Source organism: Callospermophilus lateralis, chromosome 7, assembly GCF_048772815.1.
Source record: "Callospermophilus lateralis isolate mCalLat2 chromosome 7, mCalLat2.hap1, whole genome shotgun sequence".
NCBI lineage: Eukaryota > Metazoa > Chordata > Mammalia > Rodentia > Sciuridae > Callospermophilus > Callospermophilus lateralis.
In genome coordinates, this window is record NC_135311.1 from 61,695,648 (window position 1) to 61,720,459 (window position 24,812).

Sequence of the window (24,812 nt, forward strand, 5' to 3'; positions counted from 1 at the left end):
AACCTTTTTTATTTACTATAAACGCTCTTTTTTTAATATTTATTTTTTAGGTTTAGATGGACACAACACAATGCCTTTTATTTTATTTTTTTATGTGGTGCTGAGGATCGAACCCGGGTCCCGCCCGTGCTAGGCAAGCATTCCGCCGCTGAGCCACAATCCCAGCCCCTACTATAAACTCTTAAAGAACATGAATAAGATGTTAAAATACTCTTGTACCTCATTAATTTACAAAGAAACTATAAAACAGGAAATGTTATTCTTGTTCTCAAAAATCTAACAGATGGTGGTAACAAATCCTCAAGGAAAACAACAACCGAAACTACTGAGTAATCATTCACGAATGGCAGTGTAAACAAGACTCTGTTCACTAGAAGTTTGGAAAAATATTTCCCAGGACAAAGAATAAAATGGATACATTAAAAACTGCCAAAAGATTACTGTTGATCTTTCCTGATAAAAACTAAATCATGTTCAGGTGAAGTTAACTGAACAATCTAAGAAATGATCAGTTTGTAAGTAATGAGGTAAAGGGGAAACAGATTCAAACATTTGTTTAAAATTCTTTAAGCAAGACATCATCTTTTGACAGCAATTCTGTTACTTACTAACTTGGATTCTTCTCTTTGGATACATATTTGGCTGGACATAGCAAATGGGAAGGGGACATAGACCCTCCAAGAACCTGTGACACTCACCTTCCGACAATGACTGTAAATGTAGCCTTCCACATCCACACTGACTGCACTTGTGCATTCATCCAAAATGGCAAACTGGGGTTTATGATAAAATAATCTTGCCATCTGAAGCACAAAAAAGGAAATACTTTGTGTAAACACATGCAAACCTAAAACTGATAAGGTAAATTTGTTTTAATTAAATATGCATTTTGGGTTCCTATAAAGTAAGAAAATTATTCTAACTCAAAAATTCTACTTCCCAGAAATAGAAACAATACAAATAAAGCTAATTGTTTTTAATGCCATCTTAAAGGAGGAAATATAGTACATGGGGAATATTTATTGCTAAGAGTGAAACAAAAATTGATGAGATGAAGTTTAAAACTAGTAAAGTTCATTAAGCAAACAAGATTAGAGGGCAGTATACCTTAACCAAATCTTAGAAGTTAGACAGTAGTTGACTTAAGAGAAAAAAAAAAAAAAATCTCTTTTTTAAACATTTGGTTGTTTAAATAATGATACCAATTGCTATTTCCACCTTTTTTTTTTTTTTTTTTTGGTACCAGGGAACTGAACTCAGGGGCACTTAACAACTGGGCCACATCCCCATCCTCAGCCCTTTATTTTGAGACAGGGTCTAAGTTGCTTAGGGCCTCACTAAATTGGTAAGGCTGGCTTTGAACTTGTGATCCTCCTGCCTCAGCCTCCCAAACCACTGGGATTACAAGCATATGCCACTGCATAGGCACCAACAGTTTTTAGTGTGCCCATTTTATGTCTCTGTTGTCAATACTGGGTATGTTCATTTTTTAAAGCCTTTGATAATTTTATAAATGAAAATTAACATCAGGACTGTAATACCCTATATTTCTTAGATTATCAGGAATACTGAACACTTTCTCACATTTATTTCATGAAAACTATTTATGATGATCCTTTGTCCACAGATATTTCAATTTGTCATCTGACCCCAACAATGATTTCCATGTTGCAAAACCAATAAACACCTTTCTATCCCTACCCAATTTCTCTTCTCAGCAACACTGTGCCCAGATGACTACTCCCTTCTTTAGAAAGTGACAGTGAAACCAATGGGCATCCTCCTGCCTCCGAGGCTGTTTTCTCAAGTTTTCTTTCCAGAACTTTCTCTTCTACTTGACCTTTAAATGTGGGTGCTCCTCAGGCTAATTCATGATTTCCCTTCTCTTTTTCCTATGCTATAAACTTTCTGAGTGATCTCATCCAATCTTACAATTTCAAGTAGTATTCACATTCTGAATCTCCCAATGTATACCTTCCCCATACTTTTCTAATTTCCAGATTAATATATAAATTCCAATTTGACCTTTCACTTAGATATCTCAAAGGACTCTAATCTTTTGAAGTTTAAAACTCGAATGCATTTTCTAGATTTATCCCTCTAAAATTCACTCCTCCCCTCATCTTTAACATTTCAGAAAACGGCACTAACAAAAAGTCACTCAAGCTAGAGAGCAGAAGTCTTGATCCTTTCCTTCTCCTCTTCCTCCCACTATGTCTTGAACACGTATAGTCTAGTCCAGTGAGTTCTGCAGAGTTTAAGGTTCACTGTTGCTCATCTCCAGAATCTGTCCTTGGTGTGGAACACGTGCATCTCTCCTGCCTGGATGACCACAAAGAATCTCCTACTTCTTTTCCCCTCTCTAATCCATTCTCTTTAAAATTAGAGAGAATCTGTCAGAAATGTAAATCAGAACTTCACTCTGGCTTAAAAGCCTTCAAAAACTTCCCATTTAACTCTGAGTAAAATTCAAACTCCTCATGAGGCCTCCAAAGGCCCTACACAATCTTACTCCTGCCCATGATCTAACCTCAACATTCTAGCCATATTGTCTCTTCCCAACTGCTAGGAATAAGGTCTCTGAGGCCTTATAGGTTTAGCACATGTCATTTTCCCCCTATGTCTCAAATGCCTGCTCCTTACAACTTTCAAATTTCTGCCTAATGTTACCTTCTCAGACAAACCAACTCTAATCCCTGCATTTCAATCCAAGTGGGTCCCTTTGTATGTGGTGAATTGGAAGTTTGTCTTTGTCTACTCACCTAAGATTGGCAATCATTTTACTCCTCTCTAAGACTAAGATTCACTATAGTAGAGTCTATGATTTAACCACTAATACATACCCAACATTTACATAGGGACAACATTCAAATATCTGAAAAATGAATGACTAAAGCAAATAAACAGCTTTCTTGGGGTTTGTATTTGTATGAGGTGAGGACAAGGAAGCATCAAGTACACATTATCAAGAAGTACAGCTCTGCAGAAAATGAAATGTACTGACCACAAGGAACCTTAGTCAAGACAAATATTGATTTTTAGATTAAAAGAGAGAGAGACCTAAAAATGTCTTTCTGAAAGAAAGAGATTAAATTTAAATGGAGGCTGGAAGGGTACAAAACTGAACTCAAGTCAGAACAGAAGGCCCATGAAATCAGATGAAGACATTTATCCTTTCCCAAGATGGATGGCATATCTGCCATGGACAGCAGAAACAGGGCAGAGCAGATCAGTGCAAAGTCAATCAGAAGACATGGTTATCGGAAGGCATCCCACAAATATCCTCTTCTCTGCCCCCTCCTTCACTACCCATGCTCACATGGAAATTTTCTCACTGTATGTGTGCCCCTTTCTCTTCCATTATGCTGTCAGCTACTTGATTCCACAACACAAGAAAGCTATCAAGTCATATTGCTGCTTGAGTTTAATAAGCCCACCCCCTCTACCCATTTTAACATTCACTAGCTATGTCTGTTTGGCAAGCTACATTAACTTAAGTTCAATTCCTCTGTAAATTGAGGCATTCACAGTTTTGTCTCACAGAACTGTTGTAAGGATTAAATAAGATAACTTGTGTAATGTACTTGGCACAGTGTCTATCACCTATTAAGCAACCAAAAATTAGCTATTGTTTAACTGAAATAATAGCCTCTCTTTTTCCTTTAAGTAGTGGTAGAGTGGTAGAGTAAACAATGGGGTAGAAAACTCAGGATAGGAAGTTCCTAAATGATCATCACAAAAAATGAGAGATGAGTAAAAATAAGTAAAATGATTGCCAAGCCACGCTGTGAACGCCTATGAACTGGAAACCATAAAAATGTGGTGGCACCAATCCACACATCATCATCTCAATTTCTTCAGCCATGCTCAGAAGCCTGGTAGAGAAACACTCAGGCAAACAACTTCTCTTGGTTTGGTGTTTAGAAGAAAAAAGAGTAGGAAAGAAAGTTAAGGGGCAAAATCACCAGTTCATCTCTTTAAGAATGTCTCTGGAGCATCGCCTATGCATCAGGTTCAGGACTATGTCCTTGTATTAAACAGTGAAGAAGGCAGAGTCAGAAGAGGACCAAATAACATAGAAAAGAAAAATATTCTTGAGAGCTCAGTGAGTCTGAAGAAGGGGGACAGTCATCAATTTAAGGCAAAATAAAAATAATTATTAAAATGAATTTTTAAAACACTAAAAATTTTGATATCTCTGATATGAGGGTTTGATTCCTTTCATACTTTTATCAATATTCCCACTTTCCTACCATAAGAACTTCTTCATAATTAAAGATTGAAAAATTACTAACTAGGGAGAGCAAGAATAGAGGAATAGAAAAGATAATTTTTGATCAGAGATGTAAGACATCCGAACTAATGATATCAGCTAAAACAATCCTGGCTAATGATGGGTGGCCCAAATGGGTGCAATGAAAAGGTAATGTCACTTTTGAGATTTCTAGGAACAATGAGAAGAGAACTGGTAAGGCAGCCTACCTGCACAGCAAGAGATACATAACATACTGGGATTAAGAGCAAGAGCTCTGGTGTTAGACCCATCTCACTTGAATCTCAGTTCTGCCTTTAACAGTGAGACATTAGAAAGCTGCTTAAGTTCTCCAAGACTTTACTCGGGACTGTACCTCACCTTAAAGGGATGCTGGGAGATAGGAACTGCCATTTGAAACCAATCTTCCCTCTTCATTATCCCAGTGAACTTTCTTCTTAGCTATAATTGAAGGCTGCCTAGTCAGTTGATAATATGGAAAGCCTGATAGATTATAAGGGCAGGACTTAGCAGTGTCTTGCACAGAACAGATTTTCTCCTTTTCACTGCACCCATTTGGGCCCAGCCATCATTAGCCAGGATTGTTTCAGCTGATATAAGTTCGGATATCTTAATCTCTGATCAACAGAGGCTTGCTTCACTGCTAAAATAATGAATTAGTCATCTTTTCCCCTACATGTACACTATGCTCACTGGACCTCCCTGTGTTAAACATCACTCCATTCCCTCTTTGTCCCAAATTCAAATCCTGACCTTCCTACCCAAGTTTCCTTTGGTTCATTTGTTTTACACCAACCTTCACTCTTAGAGATGGTTGTAGGTGGTTCTTAAACATGATGACTTCTTTCCCCCTAACTTTTTTTTTTTTGCTTTAGGTGGACACAACATCTTTATTTTATGTGGTGCTGAAGATCGAACGCGGGTCCCGCCTGCACTAGGCGAGTGCTCTACCGATGAGCCACAATCCCAGTCCTCCCCAAAACTTTTTACTTTGACAATTTTCAGTCCTACCAAGACAACTCAAGAACAGTAAAATCAACACACATATACTCTTTACCTCACTTCACCAATGTTAATACTTGTTGTGTTAGCCTTCTCTTTCTGCCCCTCTGAAACAAAAACAATAAATCCTCTTTTAAACTTCACCTTCAACTCTCCAAACACTGGCCTATACAGATCACACCCTGCTTGGGGCTTGACCACACTCTAGTCACACTGTACCACTGGATGAGCTTGTATCTGTAATAGTTGTTCCCAAACAACTATTTATTGTAATAAATGCCTGGTTTTAAGGGTTCTCCCTGCACTTTCTATCCCTTGCTTTCCCCAGATATCCTCTCATCCCTCTCTCACACCCTTGAATTTCTCACCTTCACAAAATACTACCCCAACTGTACCTTTATACCACACACACAGGATTTCTCAGTTAGGCACATTTGTCATTTTTTCTGAGTTTCCACTGTGTCCATGAACTTCCTCTTTTCATTTTTTTTGAAGTTATAATATACAAATTTAAATTTGTTCTCAATTTGCAGTTGTTTCTATAGTCATCTTCTAAACTGGCTTCTAGAAATGCCCAATTATTTCAAATTCTCTCTCCTCCAGCCCAATTTCCATTTTGAATACAGCATATATCTCTTTTCTCTTGTGTTTAGGATTCATTCTTCACTCTTGACTAATCTCATGTACTAGCCAGGCAAATAACAACATTAGGAAAATTAAGTAACTAAAGGTAGACTATAACCTAAAGATAACAGGTAAGAAATTCTACCATAAACCATTTCTTTTGCTTTTTTTCCTTAACCATAGTTTTCCCTAATTTCTATAAGGCTAACACTGAGGAAAGAAAATCCTCACTCACCTCAAACTATGGAATGCATAGGTAGAAGATGACCCTTTAGAAGTTATCCCTCTTAACAGGGTATCCAAAGTATCATTGTTAACACATATGTTTAGGCCATATTTTTGTTTTGGGATAAGTTTTGTTGTAAAAATTAAAATAGTCCCTTCTACATGTTTCCTTATATTAGGAAAATTTAAAACTTCAAAACAACTTTAAGCAGTAAGTAAAGATACATATAATAGTGAAGGGAAAAGCAAGAGCAGAGAATAAAATGATAATGAAATTGAGCTGATGACTTCTAGTACTTTCAGCTATTTCAGGGAGAATAGCATAAATAAGACAAAACAGGCATCTGTGGGGAAAAGATACAGAAAGAGATCTTATAACTTAATCAGATTTATCATATATCCAGGCCAATGCACTAGTTTCCCCCAACTTTGAGAAAAATGCATTATAGTATACCACTGGATCTGCAGCTTTTTCTTTCAGAATATTATTAATCAATTTTTCAGAATTCCAAATTTACATGCAAGTTAAAAATTTCCAAATTTACCATTTAAACTAATCTTTATTGTAATAAATGCTAAAGAAGACAATAAAACTGTCTTAATTAACCAAAATGCTGAACTCTAAGAACAACGTCAAGCAAGCAATTGCACTTTGTATAAGTCTGCAGAGTATACTTACTGCCATTCTCTGTTTTTCTCCTCCACTAAGAACATCCATCCAATCCTGAATGCTGTCCCAGCCTCCTTCCCGTTCAAGGATATGACCCAACTGTACATTGTCCAGGTACTCCTTCAGTACCTTTCGGCAAATGATTAAAGACAAAGTCAAGCTTATGATAAACCAATATTCTTTATATTGCTTTATTTAAATTAGTATCTCTATAATTCGATTGCCAATGCCATTTAAAGAGGAACTCTTCAGGAAAAAAAAAAAGTGGCATAAAAGTAGTTCTGAACTTTTCAATGCCTATGTACATCAACCTTGACAAAACATGTTTAGCTGCTTAGAGAGATTAATACTATTGTGCATAATCAAAGGATGAGGGCAATGAGAAAAATAAGTGATAATGTAAAGACAGCTGTACATGTGAGATCACACTTAAGCAAACTGGTTATCACCTCACCTCAACTTAGAAAGTCATAATTAAGGGCTCAGGAAGGCTTCAAAGGGTGGGACAAACTACCCGGAATCTGAATACTTAACTGACTCAAAAAAGAATATGAAAGGGAGCATTTTCAATGGGTCTAGATTATGAATAGTCCTTACAAGATCAGATATCCCCTTCTTTTTCTGATCTTCTCTTCCATCTGGATATATCACTTGGTCTCGAAGTGTTCCAAGAGTCATATAAGGTCTCTGACAGTAGTATAGCAACATTAGAAGGTAAGTTTTTAAAACATAAATAAAAAGATCTTAAACATTACAAAACAACTCAAGATCATACCTGAGGAACATAAAATAACTTTCCTCTCTCTGGCTTAGTTAGACGTCCTCCAAAAAGAGGCCACAACTATAAAAGGAGAGAGGAAAGATGTCAGTCATGAAATTCACAACATAGTAGACAGTATTGCAAAATAAGGCTGAAAATTTGGAGGCCAATTTGTACATACTTCACCAAGAACACGAAAGAGTGAACTCTTTCCACAGCCATTTGGACCACAAATTAGAACATTGGCCCCAGATCGAACCTGAAAGAAAATTAATCTATGATTAATTAAATCAAGTAAATATATATGCAATAATCATTTTCTTAGAGACAAATAGCTCCTTACTAATGATAAACCTTCTTTTTTGTCTGTAAATGTGACATTAGATAGAGTAGTAGAGAGTTATATTAAGGAATATTTTACTTTTGCTTACTTTACAATTTTTTTCATTTAAAATCACTGATCGTTATCACTCAATTTGAATTAGAAACAAAGCTAAAACTTTAAAAATATCTGAGAATTCTTGAAAACAATGTGCATATCCATCTTATAAAAAAACCAAATTGTATATACAAACTGTTCCTATGACTTGCTTTTATTACTTAACAATGTATTACAAATATACATTATATTTGTATATTTAGATCCCTCTGTCCATTCTTTTAATGCCTGCAGTACAATCCATTGTAAGAATACACTATAACGTATTTAAACACACCTCCTTTGGTTAAATAGTTACGGCACCTGCATTTTGTTTTGCTTTCTTAGATAAAACTGCAATGAACCTCTGTGTCAGCAAGCAAATTTATACACTAGTGAAAGTCTACAAATTCTTAGAAATTAGAAGTGTTGGATCAAACTTTATGTGCATTATAAATACTTACAAATGGCACCAAATTTTTCTGTAATAACATAAAGTGAAACGTAAAAATGTAAAGTGTGATTACACTCTAAGCTTATGGCCTTTTAAGTATCTAATCACCTCTATGAGAAATGAGAAAACCCAGGTTATAATTCTAGTTTACAACATTAACATCCACATAGCACAGCAGGAAAGAAGTTTGATCAGAGAACCAATTGTGTAGCCTGGCTTTGACAAATTTTTTAAATTCCTGAGCCTTAGATTCCTATTATTTAATTCAATAAATATTTACTGAATGTTCTGTGTTAATCTCTCTTACAGGGCTGCATTAGTGAATAAAAGAGACAACAAAACCCCTGCTCTTATCTGTTAATATTCTAGTGGGAAGAGAAATACAATAGAGAATATGCATAATAAATAAGTAAATTAAGTTGTGTTAGAAAATCTCAAGGGTGGTGGAGGAAAAACAAGTCAGGATAAGGAAACTCTGGAGAGGGTGGGGGAAGTTGCATTTTTAAGGTCAAGAGTAGACCTAATTGAAATGGGTAGAACTTTGAAAGAAGTGAATTAGAATTTATTTGGAGAAAAACTCTTCCAACCCATCTTCACTCACAAAAACCTGGTGCAAAGGCACTGAAAAAGGAAGGTAGCTGTCCTTTTCAAAGAAACAGAAAAGAGGTTGATTTGGCTGGAGAAGAAAGAGCAGAAGTGAAGAGTAGTAGGAAAGAGATGGGGACAGGACGGGGCAGGAGAATCCTACAAGGCACTGTAAGTCATTGAAAGGACTTCAGCTTTTGCTATAATGAAATGGAGGGTCATCAGCATTATTTATATTAGCCAACAGGTGGAAGCAACTAAAGCAGATGCATGAATCAACAAAATGTGGAATATACATTACTACTATCATGTGGATTTTGAGCGTCCCCTAAAGGGGAAACTTGGCCCTTTGGGTGGCACTACTGGGAGATAGTAGAAACTTTAAAAAGTAAGGTCTAATGGTAGGTCTTTAGGTCATCAGAAGCATGCCCTCAAAAGAAACAATGGGACCACAGTCCCTTTCTCTTCTTCTCTTTCATTTCTCAGCCATGAAATGAGTACTTCTGCTCTGCCACAGGTTTCTACCATGATGTGCTGCTTTGCCACAGGTCCAAAGCAACAGTACTAACCAAACATGGGCTGGAAGCTCCAAACTGTGAGCCGAAATAAATTTTTTCTTCTAAGTTAGTTATCTCAGGTGGTGTTACAGTAACATAAAACTAACACACATAAAATGGACTAGTACTCAAACTTTAAAAAATAAATTTTAATACATGCTACAACATGAATGAATCTTGAAAACACTGTGCTAAGTAAAATAAGCCAGATACAAAAAAGACAAGCATTGCAGAATTTTGTTATATGAGATAGCCAGAATAATCAAATTTAAAAACAAAAAGCAGACCAAATCCCTTCTAACTTTGTTTAAGTCATATGTGTACCTATAATGTTAACTTACTTTACTTCTGGATTCAGACAGAAATAAAGGAAAGCAGCAGAAAGGACCAAGAGGCATTCTTAAATGGAAAAGTCCCATGTCCCTTTTTACCCTCAGGAAGTGGCAATAAATAGGCTTCTGGAAAACTGATGAAGACAGGGTTCTGAGCTGTGTTTTTGCTCTGAAAGCAAGTCTGGAAGGTGGCTACCTACTTGGCACAGGATGCACTAAAGGGACTGGAGTACTGAGGGCTAACTAAGGAAGCACTTCTGTGACCCTTGGAGCCATTTGACATTTACTAACCATATTTAGATTTTCTGTACTTCCTCTAGTATTTCCTAGATTTAAAATGTGATAGTGATATAATTCTCATTGTTGAGCAAGTTCAAAGTACTTTGCATAACTAACATTGTTCACTTTTACAGTTCCTTAAGAAGATAGGAGATGTACTTAATTACTCAGAGCAGAAAAACTGAAGGTCTCATAATTTAAAAACAAATACAATAATTACTCTTTATTTTGTAAAGTATTAGACAATGAAGGCAGCTGAAGAAACTCCCATATAAAACACAGATTACAGAAGGCCATACACATAAGCATGTAGAGAAAAATTATAGAGCTGTGCTGTTCAATACAGCAGCCACTGGTCATATGTGGCTATTTAACTTAAATCAAACTAATAAAATTAAATAAAGTTTAAAACTGAGTGAGTTCCTCGGCTATACTAGTCACATTTTGAATGTACCTGACTACAGTGCTGTACAGAGCAGATAAAGAACATTCCATTATCACAGAAAGTTCTATTAGACAGAGGAGAGAGTCTGCAAGATAGTAATTTGTTACTAATCTTTAAAAAACCATTCATACAGTCCCACAGTCACATAACTTAAACAGTAATCCTTAGGTCCTCAAGTCTTAGAAATTACACAAAAATATTCATTGCTTTTTATTTTTAATGTGGACTATCATATCCTGTTTCATTAAGAGCATACACTGAACCAGCATCACTACTCACTTGGCCCGGAATTCTACTTTTTTGAGGGAGTAGCTATTTGTAGTGCAATTGGGCTGCTCTCCTGCTGGTTTATCAGTAATAAAAAAGGCTATGTTTTATTTTTATAGGTATAAATCCTCCTGCATAGTCAAAACAATAACTAACCATAATTTTTTAATTTAATTCTTTTTTAAATTAAAATTATATTCCCATTTAAATTATCATTCTACACTTTCTGCAATGATGGAAATGTTCATATCTGCTCTGTCCAAAACCACAGCCAGGTGTGGATACTGGTCACTTAAAATGTGACCAGTATGACTAAGGAACTTAATTTTAAATTTTGTTTAATTTTAATTAGTTTGATTTTAAATTAAGTAGCCACATGTAACTAGTAGCTACTGTATTGAACAGCACAGCTACAGAATTTCAATTAACTATATCTTCTATGGCTTTCTTGGTATGTACTTTATTTACAAAAAAAAAAGAAATATTTGATACAGTAGTAGTACTTGAAATTTTAAAGCCTGGTCAAAATTAGATTTCTAAGTCATTTAAAGACTTAGGTGTGTTGTTTTTTATTTTTTCCAATTTGTTCTTTTTAGAGATACAGTAGAGTATATTCTGACATACTGTACATACGTGGAATATAACAGATCCTAATTAGGATCCTATACTTGTGTTTGTACATGATGTGGAGTTACCCTGGTCATGTATTCATAGGATACATTCAAGGATAGGAAAGTTATGTCCAATTAATTCTACTGTCTTTCCTATTCCTCTCCCTCTTTCCTTCCCTTCATTCCCCTTTGTCTAGTCCAGTGAATGAGGATTTAGTTTTGAAATCATTTCTGTGAACTTAGATATTAAATCAAGCCTTAAAATTAATTTAAATATTCAGACAATAATTTTTCAGTTCACTTTTTAGGCTTTTATGTAAGCATTTTAAAACTTACTTCAAAATTAAGATCTCGGATTAAGATATCTCCATTTGGTGTTGCTAAAGGAACATGATCAAACCTGTAGAAGAAGTTAATAAAGACAATGATTTTTAAATATATAAGGAACTTGTACAATTTAATACCCAAAACACAAATAACCCGATTTTAAAAATTAGGAAAGAACACAAATAGAGACTTCATAAAAGAAGAAATTCAGATGGTCAACAGGCATATGAAAAGGTGCCCAATACCTCTAACTACAAAGGAAAATGCAAATCAAAACCACAATGAATATCACCTATTAGAATGACTATTATCCAAAAGACAAGAGGTAATGGCTGGCAAGATGTGAAGAATGGGGAACCCTTGTACACTGTTGGTAAGAATGTACACTAGGGCTGGGAGTATATCGGAGTGGTACAGTGCTTTGCTATCACACACAAGGCTCTGGATTCCCAGTATCTTAAAAAAAAAAAAAAAGTAAACTGAGAAAGCCACTTTAGAAAACAAAAAATTAAAAATGATGCAGCAATTTCATCATTGATGATGCAGCAATTTCACTTCCAGGCAGATTTACAAAGAAAATAAAACCAGAAAACCAAAAAACCAAAACCAAGGCCAGACAACCAGATAATCAAAAATCAGACAATCAAAGAGATATCTGAACTCCCATAGTCACTGCAGTATGTATTCTCCAAGCTGAGTTACAGAAATCACTAAATTTCCTTCAATTAGTGAAAGGATGAAGAATATATATAGTGTGCGAATACATACATACATACATACAAATAGACTATTATTCAATCTTTCAAAAAGGAAGGAAATCCTGCCATTTTTGAGATGAATGGAACATTATACTGTGCAAAATAAGACAAAAAGAAAACTACTATAAAATCTTACTTATGTAAAATCTAAAATAACCAAATTCATTGAAAGAGAGAATAGAATGGTGGTTTTTACAGGCTAAAGGAGGAAAAAATGGGAATGATGTTGGTCAAGGGTATAAAGTTTTGGTCATAATACAAGAGCAAGCTCAGGAGATTTAATGTATAGCATGGGACAATAGTTAAAAACAATGCATTGTATACTTAAAATTTGTTAAGATAGATCTTAAATTCTCACACATACATACAAATGGTAACTATGTAGAGACGTCAGACATATTAATTAGCTGAAATGTGGTGATAATTTCACAATGTATACATAATGTCAAAACAATCTACTTGCATATCTGAAATATATATTTTCTATGTCAGTGATATCTCAAAGCAATTTCTTAAAAAAAAAGATTAATTTTAAATTAAATACTAAGCAACTTTAAGCTAAAAGAGAAAGGTTATTACAAAAGCTTAACAAGGCTACTATAAAGCTTATGGTGCTAAAGAATCTTTTTCTATACATACTTTATAATGTTATCTGCATTGATGATTTCTCCAGCACCAGGTATCAAGGTACTAACTTGTACTCCTTCAGTACCTGAAATGGAAAATAAGTATTAAAGCATCATATTGTGTCAGTAAAAACTTAAAATTATGACCTCAAACTCTGACATTCATATTTACCCTTTTCCTGCTGCAAGACCATTGTGCGTTCATATTTGCCATGATTTAAATCCTTCAGTACTTGCATTAATTCTGTAATCCGGGCAGTAAAACTAAAATTTTAAAAACAGGAAACCATAATCAAAATTCCAGACTATTATTACATCTTTTATTTTATACAAACCTAACTGGAATTTCTAAAATTATAATTCAGTTTAAATGAAATAACTCAAAAGAAGTCTCACCATGAAGAATTAGTGCTTTCTTCAGTAAAAGCAGGAACATGGAGATAAGGGAAGAGGTTTCAGAAACTCCCCAACTCAACCACACAATATGTGATTAACAAGCAAAACAAGACAGTTGTTTAATGTTAGAATTTTAAGGAATATTTTTATGGACCCTATAAAAGGACAATTGCTAGTGCACTCCTCAGACCCAGGAAGGAGAGACACTGTGATCCCTACTGGAGTGACCTATTAAGAAATGTATAAAATCAACCTTTCCATCTGAGCGAAGAATATACTACATGTGTGCCAAATGCATGCTGCCTCCCTGAACACAGGGAAGAATTGGGAACAGTCTCTTTTTCTTACTCTGGAAAGGGAAAAAGATAAAGGGGAGTTCTTAATATTGGATGGAAATTACTGGAGCAATAGACAGAAACCAAAACTAGTAACATTGTGGTTATCAGAGAAGTAAAAGGGAATTTTTAAAGAATAACAAGCAGAAAGGTCCTAAAGGAAATTTTGGGGGGTGATGGATGTTTTTATGGTATTGATGGAGTGATGTTTTCCTTCATTAAGTTGTATGAATTAAATACATAGTTTTTTTAATACGTCAATCACACCTTAATAAATTTTTTAAAAGAAATCCTCAAGGAACAGAGCCATACCACTCCACATAGCATGAAATATATAAAAGCATAAGCAAAGTTATTTACAAGTAGAAAAAATGTCAACATTCTCAAGAGAAAGAGACACCTCATAGTGGTTTGCAAGTTCTAATTGACCATGAAGATATTAACTATCACAGGGAGAAAAAGGAAGGAATAAAGAGAAATGTGAAGATGAATCACAGGCCCAAGAAAGATCTTAAGGGATCAAATTTCCTCAGGTAATCTGAAATTTATAGGGCTTTTTTCATTATGGTTTTTTTTTACATTTGAGTCAAATGGGGTATAATTTCTCATTTTACCAAGTGTACAGGTTGCAGAATCACATTGGTCATACAGTCACGTATATATGTACGGCAATACTAGTGTCTATTGTATTCTGCTGCCATTCCTATCCCCCCTCTCCTCCCCTTCCCTCCCATCACCTCTCTGTACCCAATCTAATGTGACACATTTCTTTTTTTTTCCCCCCTCACATCATTATACATGTATTTTTTTTATAACGATGAGGGTGTCCTTCCTTCTTCCGTGCAATTCCCCTTCCATTCCCTCCCACCTCTCTTCCCTATTTAGTGGTAATCTTCTTCTCATGGTCTTCCTCCCTACCCCATTTTGAGTCACCCCCCCTTATTCAGAGAAGACATTCGGCATTTGTTTTTTAGGGTTTGGCTAACTTTACTTAGCGTAATCTGCTCTAATGCCATCCAATTCCCTGTAAATGCCATGACCTTGTTTTTTTAGTGCTGTGTAATATTCCATTGTGTATAAATGCCATATTTTTTTTTTATCCATTCATCTATTGAAGGACATCTAGGTTGGTTCCACAGTCTAGTTATTGTGAATTGTGCTGTTATAAACATTGATGTGGCTGTGTCCCTGTAGTATTTTCTTTTTAGGTCTTTTGGATATAGTCTGAGAAGGGGAATAGCTGTGTCAAATGGTGGTTCCATTCCCAGCTTTCCAAGGAATCTCGAATCTCCATACTGCTTTCCAAATTGGCTGCACCAATTTGCAGTCCCACCAGCAATGTATGAGTGTACCTTTCTCCCCGCATCCTCGCCAGCACTTGTTGTTTGACTTCAGAATGCCCGCCATTCTTACTGGAGTGAGATTGTATCTTAGAGTAGTTTTAATTTGCATTTCTCTGATTGCTAGAGATGGTGTGCATATCTTCATGTATTTGTTGATTGATTGTATATCCTTCTCTGAGAAGTGTCTGTTCAGGCCCTTGGCCCATTTGTTGATTGGGTTATTTTTTTGTTGTTTAACTTTTTGAGTTCTTTGTATACTCTAGAGATTAGAGCTATATCTGAAGTGTGAGAGTAAAAATTTGTTCCCAGGATGTAGGCTCCCTATTTCCTCACATATTATTTCTCTTGCTGAGAAAAAAAAAACTTTTTAGTTTGAATTCGTCCCATTTGTTGATTCTTCATTTTAACTCTTGTGCTATAGGTGTCCTATTAAGGAATTTGGGGCCTGACCCCACGTGATGGAGATTATGGCTTTTTTTTCTATTAAATGCAGAGTATCTGGTTTGATTCTTAGTTCCTTGATCCATTTTGAGTTAACTTTTGTGCATGGTGAGAGAAAGGGATTCAATTTCATTTTGTAGCATATGGATTTCCAGTTCTCCTAGCACCATTTGTTGAAGATGCTATCCTTTCTCCATTGCATGCTTTTAGCACCTTTGTCTAATATAAGGTAGTTGTAATTTTGTGGATTGGTCTCTGTGTCCTCTATTCTGTACCATTGGTCTACCAGCCTGTTTTGGTGCCAATACCATGCTGTTTTTGTTACCCTTTGCATTGAATCTTTAAAGTGCTTTTGGTAATATGGCCACTTTAATAATATTAATTCTGTCTATCCATGAGCAAGGTATATCTTTCCATCTTCTAAGGTCTTCTTCTATTTTTCTCTTTAGGGTTCTGTAGTTTTCATTGTATAGATCTTTCACCTCTTGTTAGGTTGATTCCCAAGTATTTTTTTTTTTTTTTTTGAGGATACTGTGAATGGGGTAGTTGTCCTCATTTCCATTTCAGAGGATTTGTCACTGATATACAAGAATGCCTTTGATTTATGGGTGTTGATCTTATATCCTGTCACTTTGCTGAATTCATTTACTAGTTCTAGAAGCTTCTTGGTAGAACCTTTTGGGTCTGCTAGGTATAGATCATGTCATTAGCAAATAGTGCTAATTTAAGTTCTTCTTTTCCTATCTTTATGCCTTTAATTTCTTTCAGCTAATTGCTCTGGCCAGTGTTTCGAGAACTATGTTGAATACAAGTGGTGAGAGAGGGCATCCCTGTCTTGTTCCAGATTTTAGAGGCAATGTCTTCAATTTTTCTCCATTTAGAATGATGCTAGCCTGAGGCTGAGCATAAACCGCTTTTACAATGTTGAGGTAAGTTCCTGCTATCCCTAGTTTTTCTAGTGTTTTGAACATAAAGGGATGCTGTATTTTGTCAACTGCATTTTCTGTGTCTATCAAGATGATCATATGGTTCTTATCTCTAAGTCTATTGATGTGGTGAATTACAGTTATTGATTTCCGTATACTGAACCAGTCTTGCATCCTAGGGATGAATCCTACTTGATCATGGTGCACGATCTTTTTGATTATGTTTCTGTATCCGATTTGCCAGAATTTTATTGAGGATTTTTGCATCTATGTTCATTAGATATATTGGTCTGTAGTTTTCTTTCTTTGAAGTGTCTTTGTCTGGTTTTGGAATCAGGGTGATGTTGGCCTCATAGAATGAATTTGGAAGTACTCCCTCTTTTTCTATTTCCTGAAATAGCTTGAGGAGTATTGGTATTAGTTCTTCTTTAAAGGTTTTGTAAAACTCTGCTGTATAATCATCTGGTTCTGGGCTTTTCTTGGTTGGTAACCTTTTGATGGTTTCTTCTATTTCCTCACTTGATATTGGTCTGTTTAAGTTGTGTATATCCTCCTGACTCAATCTGTGCAGATCATATGACTTAAGAAATTTATCGATGCCTTCACTATCTTCTACTTTATTGGAGTATAAGGTTTCAAAATAATTTCTAATTATCTTCTGTATTTCTGTAGTGTCTGTTGTGATATTGCCTTTTTCATCCCGTATTCTAGTAATTTGAGTTCTCTCTCTTCTTCTCTTCATTAGCATGGCTAAGGGTCTGTTGATCTTATTTATTTTTTCAAAGAACCAACTTTTAGTTTTGTCAATTTTTTCAATTGTTTCTTTTATTTCCATTTCATTGATTTCAGCTCTGATTTTAATTATTTCTTGCCTTCTACTGCGTTTGCTGTTGATTTCCTCTTCTTTTTCTAGGGCTTTGAGATGATGTGTAAGTCATTTATTTGTTGGTTTTTTTCTTTTTTTGAGAAATGAACTCCAAGCAATGAATTTTCCTCTAGTACTGCTTTCATAGTGTCCCATGGATTCCAATACGTTGTATCTATGTTTTCATTTATCTCTAAGAATTTTTGAATTTCCTACTTTGTGTCTTCTGTAACCCATTGTTCATTCAATAGCATATTGTTCATTCTCCAAGTGATGTAGGAACTTTTCTTCTTTCTTTTATCATTGATTTCCAGTTTCATTCCATTATGAGCAGATAAAATGCATGGTAATATCTCTACTCCTTTATATTTGCTAAGAGTTGCCCTATGGCATAATATATGGTCTATTTTTGAGAAGGATCCATGTGCTGCTGAGAAAAAAGTATATCTGCTTATGATGGTTGATATATTCTATATATGTCAGTTAAGTCTAGGTTATTATTTGTGTTATTCAGTTCTAGTTTCTTTATTCAACTTTTGTTTGGAAGATCTATCCAGTGGTGAGAGAGGTGTGTTAAAATCTTCCATGATTATTGTGTTGTGGTCTATTTGTCTCTTGAACTTGAGAAGAGTTTGTTTTATGAACATAGCAGCATCATTGTTTGGGGCATATATATTAATGATTGTTATGTCTTGTTGGTGAATGGTTCCTTTTAACAGTATATAGTGTCCTTCTTTATCTCTTTTGATTAACTTTGGCTTGAAGTCAATTTTATTTGATATGAGTATGGCCACCCTTGCTTGCTTCTGAAGTCAATTTTATTTGATATGAGTATGGCCACCCTTGCTTGCTTCTGAAGTCCATGTGAGCGGTATGATTTTTCCCAACCTTTGACCTTCAGCCTGTTTATGTCTTTTCCTATCAGATGAGTCTCCCGTAGGCAGCATATTGTTGGATTTTTTTTTTAATCCAGGTTACTAGCCTATGTCGCTTAATTGGTGAGTTTAAACCATTAACATTTAGGGTTACTATTGATATATGGTTTGTACTTTCAGTCATGTTTGTTTATTTTTGTTATTTAACTTCATTTGTTTTTCCACTTTGATTAGTTTTTTCCTTTACTGTGCTACCTCCCCCTGTTGATTTTCGTTGCTGTTTTTCATTTCCTCTTCGTGTAGTGTTTTGCCCAAAATGCTTTGCAGTGCTGGTTTTCTGGCTGCAAATTCTTTTAACTGTTGTTTATCGTGAAAGGTTTTTATTTCGTTGTCAAGCCTGAAGCTCAATTTTGCTGGATACAATATTCTTGGTTGGCATCCATTATCTTTCAGCGTATGAAATACGCTGTTCCAGGATCGTCTAGCTTTCAGCGTCTGTGATGAAAAATCAGCCGTTAACCTAATTGGTTTACATCTAAATGTAATCTGCCTCCTTTCTCTTGTAGCTTTTAATATTCTCTCCTCGTTCTATATATTGGACATTTTCATTATGATGTGTCTTGTTGTGGGTCTCTTGTTGTTTTGACATTTGGCGTCATTTAGGCTTCTAGGGTTTGGATTTCCGTTTCATTCTTCATGTCTGGAAAGTTTTCTAAAATTATTTCATTGAACAGACTGCTCATTCCTTTGGTTTGGACCTCTAAACCTTCCTCTATCTCAATGACTCTTAAGTTTGGTTTTTTTATGTTATCCCAGATCTCTTGGATATTTTGCTCGTAGTTTCTTACCAGCCTTTCTGAGTTGACTAGACTCTTTTCAAGATGATATATTTTGTCTTCGTTGTCTGATGTTCTGACTTCTAATTGGTCTACTCTACTGGTGATACTCTCATTTGAATTTTTAATTTGGTTTATTATTTCCTTCATTTCCAGGATTTCTGTTTGATTTTTTTGTATCCCTGTAGAGTTGTTCTTCTGCTTCTTGTATTTGTTCATGTAATTTGTTGTCGAAGTGATCTTTCATTGTCTGCATTTGCTGTCTAAGGTCTTCTTTAAGACTCCATACCAGCTGAAGCATGTATATCCTGAAATCTTTATCTGACCATCTCTCTGCCATGTCTAGCAACTCTTGTAATGTTGAGCTGTCCTGCATTGTTTGTGTTCCTTTTTTCCCTTGTTTTTGCATGATGCTCACGTTTCTTTCCAGCTCTGTCGGACTGCTGTGCTATTATTTTCTTCTATAAATTTGTTTTGATTTTGTGTAGCTCCAAGATCTCTCCTTTGTGATGCGAGACAATGTCTAGAGATATTGGGTTCAGTTGTAATTTAAAGTAATTTCATCAGTTTCTTAAAAGGCATACAGATTCTGTCGGTGTATAGAGAACTGAAGTCTGGTCTTAGGACTTTATGTTTAGGTGAAAAGATGTGATGATATGGGGGTTAGTATATCTTAGCTACTTTGGAGGAGAGCTCTAATGAAGGGGGATATTAACAGGAGAATAGACAGGAGTATTTGGGGGTAGTTAAGTATTTAGGAGGACTATAGAAAGCCTAGAAACATTCACCTATTTGCATTTAGTAAATTACACATAGTAGAGAGAAAAGGAAAGGAATAAAAGGAAAAAAAAAGGAGAAAGAAGAAAAAAAAAATATATATATATATAAAAGGAAAAAAAAATGCACTACTAAAAGTTCTATTTTCTTCTCTTCCAGTAGGTGGAGGTGTGCTTTCCAGGCTAAGTCTCTGCCCACAGGATGTAGGAAACAATCCGTGGGGAGCTTCTCTCCCTCCCCTGCTGGGCTTCTCTCCAATCTCGGTCTCTTTGGGTTGCTCCTGGTCTCTAACCACCTTGCTTCTCCTGCCCACTCAGCCGGGGCTCCTCTCCACAGTTCTAGTTTCACTCTGGGCATACAGCTCCCTGGATGCCCTGCCCTCTTGACCCACTGGGCACCCTCTTTGTTTGTTATTCACCCAGTCATCAAGGCTAATCTGTCGCCAAACTTGCTGCTGTGCAATCCAATCCGTCGACAGTGATTCTCCAAGATTGTGACCGCCAGTTTCCACGCCGGGGAGTCCAGTGAGGAGGATGGACCTGGGCCGTTTCTTCACTAAATTCCAACTTCAGTTCTCGGTCTGGTGCCCTGTGGGGGCGCGGGTGTCAGACTTCCACAGGATCCGAAATTCCATTTCTCTGCGCTGCCAGGTCTCCACAGTGCTCAATTTCGCCAGCTGTGGCGGGTTACTGTTTAGTTGGTCGGGTTCCTCCACGCCAGGGCAGCTCGGATTCTCTCGCATCTGAGCCGTGTCCATGTCCTTCCAATGCTCAAACTCTTGTCTGAGACTCCATGGAGACCAACTTCCCTGAATATTCCTGACAAGACAGAAACCGCCGTTCTGAACTCACACCCTGTGAACACGGTTGTGCGGGTCACAGGCTGCTCATTCCCTTCCCACCACCATGTTCCTATCAGTCTATGGTCTTTTTTTTAATACCACACTACAGCCCTTTGAGAAGAGTCTGAAACATTGAAAGATTTCATTCCATTCCATGGTCTAAGAACAATTTCATTTTTACACAATCTGATTATATCTACATCTGCACCTACAGATGTCACATATAGACTTTTAATTTTTTTTCCATCAAAGTCATCAAATGTGGGTTGGTTTTTTCCTAAGTTTCCACTAATAAAAATCTAAGAAAAAATTGTCATGGAAACAAAAAAGTTCAAACAACAACAAAAAAAATCTATTCATTAACTTAACTTCTGAGAATTAAGAAAAGGCTGCCATGGCCCATCATTTCCCAGCTCATAAAATGCCAGTGTCCACCAAGTAAAAACCTGAAAATCACTAATCTAGTATAAGGCTCAAAACAAGTATCTTCAAGAAACATGAAAAGATTTCTGTTAAAGAAAAATCTTGCTTAATTAACTTCTATCAGAATCAGTTTCCTTGAGTAGGAAATGTTGCCCCTTATCTTAACCTCACCTGGGAACAATCATTAAAGACAACGTATTTTTTAAAATAATTCTCTGTAATTGCTCATTATTAACCAGTCTTACCCAGCCAATCTAGTCATTTCTCGCCCAGCCAAAACTATTCGACCCAGAGCTTGAGACATTCGCAAAAGCATTCTTCCACTTTGGTAGTAATCCTTAAATAGAAATAAATATTAGTTTTTCATTTATATTTCAAAAATTATAAATAAGGTTTTATTTTTATTTTTAAATTTTATTATCATCACTATTGTTACTTTACCTCCAGAAGCTCTGAATGCGTACTCTTGATATGACGAGGATGAGACAAATCTAGGAAAGGACGACTCACAACCAGGTAACCAACTACAGTGGCAATGTCTGAAAAAAAAACAGTTAAAGATCTAAAACACTATCATTATTTCACTTTTTCCACAAATCTCATTACACCATCTCTTTGAAAACATACTTACATTTGGCAATTATGCTATCAATGAAGCCCATTGAAAACCGAAACAAAATGAAATTATGTAGGTGTTCCACCTGTAATAAAACAGAAGTTTATTTTCTTAATATATATAAAAGTTAAATCTATCATGAGGATAAAACAAACTATAAAATTCACTTATTCAACAAATGTTTGCTGAGTATCATTTCTGATTATAATTTACACCCCACTTCCTTGAGTATGTGCTATCACAGAGCAGGTGCCAAACACACACTTCATGAAACAATTTTTAAGCAAACAGAATGGAAATTATGAAAACAATTTAACAATGTTGCTTCCCTTGCGTGTTACAATGCCTCCATTTATAATATTGTTAGACACATATATCCCCAACCAATCAAAAGCCAAAGAAAAGGAATAGAGATGAGCTACTTTGGATGAACTATTAGCTATTTAGATAGGTACTCAATGCTTTGTTATTCATGAAGACACAAAGTCTTTAAGAATTACATTATAACCAATCTGAACCAAGTGCTAATGTAAATCAATGCCATACAACCTGAGTCTGTGGCGTGCATTATCTCAAAATTAGAAATCTACAAACATGATTTATTCTGGAGTTTTAGGGTTCTCAAATTCTCTACCTATCAGATCATTCAAGGTGCTGCATGATCTGGCAGAGTTCTATTTTTAAGCTCATCTGCTTCTATTTTGCTACTCTTTTTTTTTGCGGAGCGGGGGGATACTGAGGATTGAACTCAGGGGCACTTAATCACTGAGCCACAACTCCAGCCCTTTTTTGTATTTTATTTAGAGACAGGGTCACTCAATTGCTTAAGGCTTTGCTAAATTACTGAGATTGGCTTTGAACTAAAAATCCTCCTCCTGCTTAGCCTCCAGAGCTCCGTGTATCACCCCACCTGACTATTTTGCTACTTCTTGTTGAGCCCCAGAAATACAGGTTCATTTCATTTCACAGGCTTTCCTCTTGTTCCCTTTGCTAGCAACAAATGCTTTCTTCTTCCCACATTAAGTACCTAATCCTCACTTCATGTGGGCTTCTGACTGAACAGTGCCTCTTCAAGAAGGACCTTGGCCACTCTAGACAAAGTAACTAGGCAACAAACCCCATCATACACTCTCCCACTACTCTGCTTCCTTTTAGGTTACAGACTTTATTATTATATAAAATAATAAAGTCTGTAATAAAGGATATTATACAGAATATCCAACTGTTAACATATTAACTGTATTAACTGTCTCTTCCACTAAAATGTAGGCTTGCTAAGTACAGGGTAACTTGTTCTAAATATCTGCAACTACAACAATGTTCGGAGCATTACTCAATGAATACTATGCATCAGACATTGCTCAATGCTACAGACACAACAATGAATAGAATGGACCAGGTCCCTGAGCTCATAGAGTTTACATTTTAATAAAAGAGGATAACCAGAAAACAAATAAGATAATTATAAACTGCCATGGACTTTTAAGGAAACAGATGATTAAAACAAGAAGGAACTGTCACAGAGTGATTTCAAATAGGCTCATCAGTATTAATATTTGAGGTGAAAATCTAAAGCATGAGATTAATCAAGCCATGTAAAGAGCAAACTGGTAAACGGCAGTCCCCTGGAAAATGGCCTTAAATGCGTTTTGTCAATGAGCACTGAAAAATTTCAGTAATGTTAAAAGATAATGCAAAAATCTAGTTTCTGAAATAATTTAAAACTTCTTTTACCTTTCTCAAATATGTATCTAAAATACATATTTAATTTCACAAATTTCGACTAAAATGTAAGGGCCCCAAAGGAAAGATTTTATCCATTAAGTTCGTCATCTACTTATCAGTAGCACCAACAATGGAGCCCATCAAGTACTTGATATCTTTTGAATTCAAATTTTCCAAGTAGCAAGTATGTAAAAACTGAAATAAAGCTTTCTTAAGAAACAAATGTTTATGTTCTAAATCAAATATCAGCAAACTATGACCCCAGAATCCAAATCAAGGATACCACTTGTTTTTGTAAATAAAGTTCTGTTAGAATACAGTCACTCCTATTCATGTATATATTATATATAGCTGCCTTTGAGTAGCAGAGCTGAAAAGTTGCAAGAGAGACTGCATGGTTCCAAAAAAGCCAAAATATATTACTTTAGTAAATTTAGCCACTTTCATAAGTGGGCAGATTAATATTCACAGATATTTAAAAGGAAATGTTTTTAAGATATGTATACATATATACATATATATACAAGATAAATATTTTCTGGCGTAAGCCAAAAAAAAAAAAAATTCTGTAAACACATGAGCCACAAATATGTCATCTTACCAGTTTCCGGAAGACTGAGTAGATTGTCTGCTTTTCTCTTTTATTCCCGTTGTAAAAGGCAATTTCTTCACTATTAAGGAAAATAATTTAGCAATTAATTATTGCTTACTTAAGACTGAAAAATAATTGAAATACAATATTTGATGGCTGAAAGTTTGTATTTAAATGGCTATTTTGTGACTAAGAGCTTATCTGGTGCATTTCAAACTATCTGCTCAATTTATTGGAGTGCAGCAATACACACCGGGATGGATCATACGGACTGTAGCCAATGCCAAAAGGTAGTCTGGCTATAAAAGATATGTCAGGCTAACTCTCAGGAATTTGAAATAAGACACAGTAGGAAGATGCTATGATATGTAAAAAGACATGGCTAGGACAGACATTATAGTCTACAAGTTCAAGTAGAGACCCAAACAGGAGTGGGGGTGGGGGTAGAAAAAGACAGGTAGCAATGTCTTCACAGCCTTTGCAAAACAGAAAACCAGGTTAAGTCCTGAAGGCTTCACAGTGCATTCCCAGGAGCCCAGATGCATAGTAATTGTTTTTATTCTTGGAACCCCACTACATCCTCACAAATGCCCTTTTCTAGAGCTAGC

General features: G+C 35.7%; 1 protein-coding gene across 1 annotated transcript in view; it reads right to left on the reverse strand.

The window, feature by feature from the left end:
* Abcd3 (ATP binding cassette subfamily D member 3) overlaps positions 1-24,812 on the reverse strand; it is an 85,781-nt gene that overhangs the window by 5,171 nt on the left and 55,798 nt on the right. Inside the window, exons 10-21 of the mRNA XM_076863459.1 lie at positions 24,214-24,283; positions 21,903-21,972; positions 21,713-21,810; positions 21,517-21,608; positions 13,386-13,477; positions 13,227-13,299; positions 11,839-11,902; positions 7,736-7,813; positions 7,570-7,635; positions 7,392-7,481; positions 6,804-6,923; positions 699-803 (exon numbers count right to left, since the gene is read on the reverse strand). Coding sequence (XP_076719574.1) covers positions 699-803; positions 6,804-6,923; positions 7,392-7,481; positions 7,570-7,635; positions 7,736-7,813; positions 11,839-11,902; positions 13,227-13,299; positions 13,386-13,477; positions 21,517-21,608; positions 21,713-21,810; positions 21,903-21,972; positions 24,214-24,283 — 1,018 coding nt within the window. The remainder of the gene's footprint in view (positions 1-698; positions 804-6,803; positions 6,924-7,391; positions 7,482-7,569; positions 7,636-7,735; positions 7,814-11,838; positions 11,903-13,226; positions 13,300-13,385; positions 13,478-21,516; positions 21,609-21,712; positions 21,811-21,902; positions 21,973-24,213; positions 24,284-24,812) is intronic.